The sequence below is a fragment of the Pygoscelis adeliae genome, unplaced genomic scaffold (genome assembly GCF_000699105.1).
Source record: "Pygoscelis adeliae isolate BGI_AS28 unplaced genomic scaffold, ASM69910v1 Scaffold1712, whole genome shotgun sequence".
In the NCBI taxonomy this organism is placed as follows: Eukaryota; Metazoa; Chordata; class Aves; order Sphenisciformes; family Spheniscidae; genus Pygoscelis; species Pygoscelis adeliae.
Window position 1 is genome coordinate 1 of NW_008824223.1, and position 389 is coordinate 389.

At 69.2% G+C, this 389-nt stretch overlaps 1 protein-coding gene across 1 annotated transcript in view; it reads right to left on the reverse strand.

Annotated features, from left to right (window-relative positions):
* Nucleotides 1-146: 146 nt before the first annotated feature.
* EPHX2 (epoxide hydrolase 2, cytoplasmic) overlaps nucleotides 147-389 on the reverse strand; it is a gene marked incomplete at its 3' end in the record, with an annotated part of 2,327 nt that continues 2,084 nt past the window's right edge. The window contains exon 6 of the mRNA XM_009334801.1: nucleotides 147-225. Within this exon, the coding sequence (XP_009333076.1) occupies nucleotides 147-225 (79 nt within the window). The remainder of the gene's footprint in view (nucleotides 226-389) is intronic.

The following is a 389-nucleotide window of genomic DNA, read 5'->3' on the forward strand; positions in this document are numbered from 1 at the left end:
GCTGCAGGAGGAGCGGGACAGCTTCCCCCCCACCAACCCCAGGAGAAGCCTCCTTCACCCATCTCCCCCGGGGTCTTGGCCTTGGGGTTGGCAGCTCCAGCCCTGTATGCCCCCGTCCCCCCTGTGCCCCGGCAAGCCCAGCTCACCCGGCGGGGCCGTGGACTCCCCGTAGCCCTTCATCTCCAGAGCGATCACCCTGAAGCCGGCATCAGCCAAAGCTGGGATCTAGGAGGGAAAGCAGCAGCCTCCGAAGGACACAGAGACCCCCGGACCCCCTCGCCCCCGGCACCAGCGCCCATCCTGCATCTGCCCACCCAAGCATGTGCTGGCCGTGCCCGGAGATGTCCCCAGGAGGGCAGATGCGGGCTGGTGAGGCTGGAGGGGGGGGA